This window comes from Triticum aestivum, unplaced genomic scaffold (genome assembly GCF_018294505.1).
Source record: "Triticum aestivum cultivar Chinese Spring unplaced genomic scaffold, IWGSC CS RefSeq v2.1 scaffold18572, whole genome shotgun sequence".
NCBI lineage: Eukaryota > Viridiplantae > Streptophyta > Magnoliopsida > Poales > Poaceae > Triticum > Triticum aestivum.
The window spans coordinates 1,075-2,595 of record NW_025236448.1 but is presented as its reverse complement, the minus strand read 5'-3'; the positions used below and the strand labels follow the sequence as shown (position 1 = coordinate 2,595).

The 1,521-nt window shown below is 62.5% G+C and overlaps 1 protein-coding gene across 1 annotated transcript; it reads right to left on the bottom strand.

The window, feature by feature from the left end:
- Positions 1-384: 384 nt before the first annotated feature.
- On the bottom strand, positions 385-1,008 carry LOC123176439 (probable transcription factor At5g28040). Its single transcript, XM_044590642.1, has one exon. It carries the CDS (start codon positions 1,006-1,008, stop codon positions 385-387), a length of 624 nt encoding a protein of 207 aa, XP_044446577.1.
- Positions 1,009-1,521: the final 513 nt, after the last annotated feature.

The window sequence follows — 1,521 nt, the reverse complement described above, 5'->3', positions numbered from 1 at the left end:
GGTCGGACGCGACACGCTCCCAGCTGGGTCCAGTGTCTTTCCACCCGGACCCATGCGTCAGCGGGGCAACGGACCCCAAAAGGCAGCCTCTCCGCTCGAGAAAAGAAAACAAAAGCAATGCAGCCACTCCTCCTGCCCGCTAGCGCCACGCCACGCACGCAGTCTGGCCGAGTCCTATCCGCCGTATCTATATCTACAAATAGAAATGCTGGCCGACATGAGCTTTTATTATACTTATACACAAGTAGTATATAGGCAGACTGAAGCATCAAACCGGAAGTAAGCCGTCGTGTCACAGAGGAAAAGGAATCATCACTGTACGAAAAGAGAACTCCAACGACACGGCCATACACTCCTGCAGGACGACGATGACGAATCCACGGCTTACTGGATGCCGCATTCTCCTCCGCCTCCGCGTGACTGCTCCTCATAGCAGGCGTATCCCAGTGGCGGCGCCGGCGGCGCGCGCACGCCGTAGCCGTGGTAGCCATTGTTGTAGTAGTGGCAGCTGGGCAGGCCGCAGGGGCTGGAGTGGCAGCCCGGCGTGCAGCGGTACCCATTGCCGTACTTCTTCTTGAGGCGGCGCAGCTTCTCGATGAGCTGGTTCTTGGAGAAGTCGAAGGAGAGCTTGCGGCGGATCTCCTCGTAGAAGGGCCCCGTGTCGTACTGGTGCGACGCGAAGGCGGTGCCCCGGCGCGACGTGAACTCGAGGAACCCGCGCAGGATGAGCAGCTCCTCCTCGTCCGTCCACAGCCGCTGGAACAGCCGCCGCGAGTCCTCCGCCGCACTCGCCCCCTGCGGCGGAGGCGGCGGAGCTGCACCGGCGCTGGCTGGGTCGGTGAAGGCGGGGGCTGGAGGAGGCGGGGCCGAGCTGTCGGGGAACGGTGGGGGCGGGGCCTGCTGGGCAGCGGGTGGGGGGGAGTCGTTGGAGGCGTCGCTGTCGGTGCCCTCCTCGTCTTGGTCGGCGGAGGAGGAGGAGCGGGAGCGGGAGGGTGCGGCGGAGGCCATGGTGGTGGTGGGAGGGGGATTAGGGGTTCGGGTGGAGTCGAATCGGGTGCCGGATATGGCGGAGAGGACTCGGCCAGACTGCATGCATGGCGTGGCGCTAGCGGGCAGGAGGAGTGGCTGCATTGCTTTTGTTTTCTTTTCTCGAGCGGAGAGGCTGCCTTTTGGGGTCCGTTGCCCCGCTGACGCATGGGTCCGGGTGGAAAGACACTGGACCCAGCTGGGAGCGTGTCGCGTCCGATCCAGGATTAGCCAGAACCTGGTGACTGCTGAGGTACCTACGAAAAGGAATGAGGCAATCCTCAAAAGAAAAAGAAAAACGGAAGGGAAGCGTGACGTCGTTGGGAAGGAATAATGGAGTGCATCGGCCCGTGGGTCCGCGGTGAAATGGTCCCTCCCATGTGTTGTGAGTGGAACTCGGCCCAATAGCCTACATCAACGCGTAGAGAGCAGCAGGGCCCAGGTTCGAGCCAGTCCAGCCAGCGAGGACCGACGGGCTGAACACAAACGGAACAG

Excerpts from the sequence above, each read along its gene's own strand:
- LOC123176439 (XM_044590642.1), bottom strand. The coding sequence starts at position 1,008 with ATGGCCTCCGCCGCACCCTCCCGCTCCCGCTCCTCCTCCTCCGCCGAC.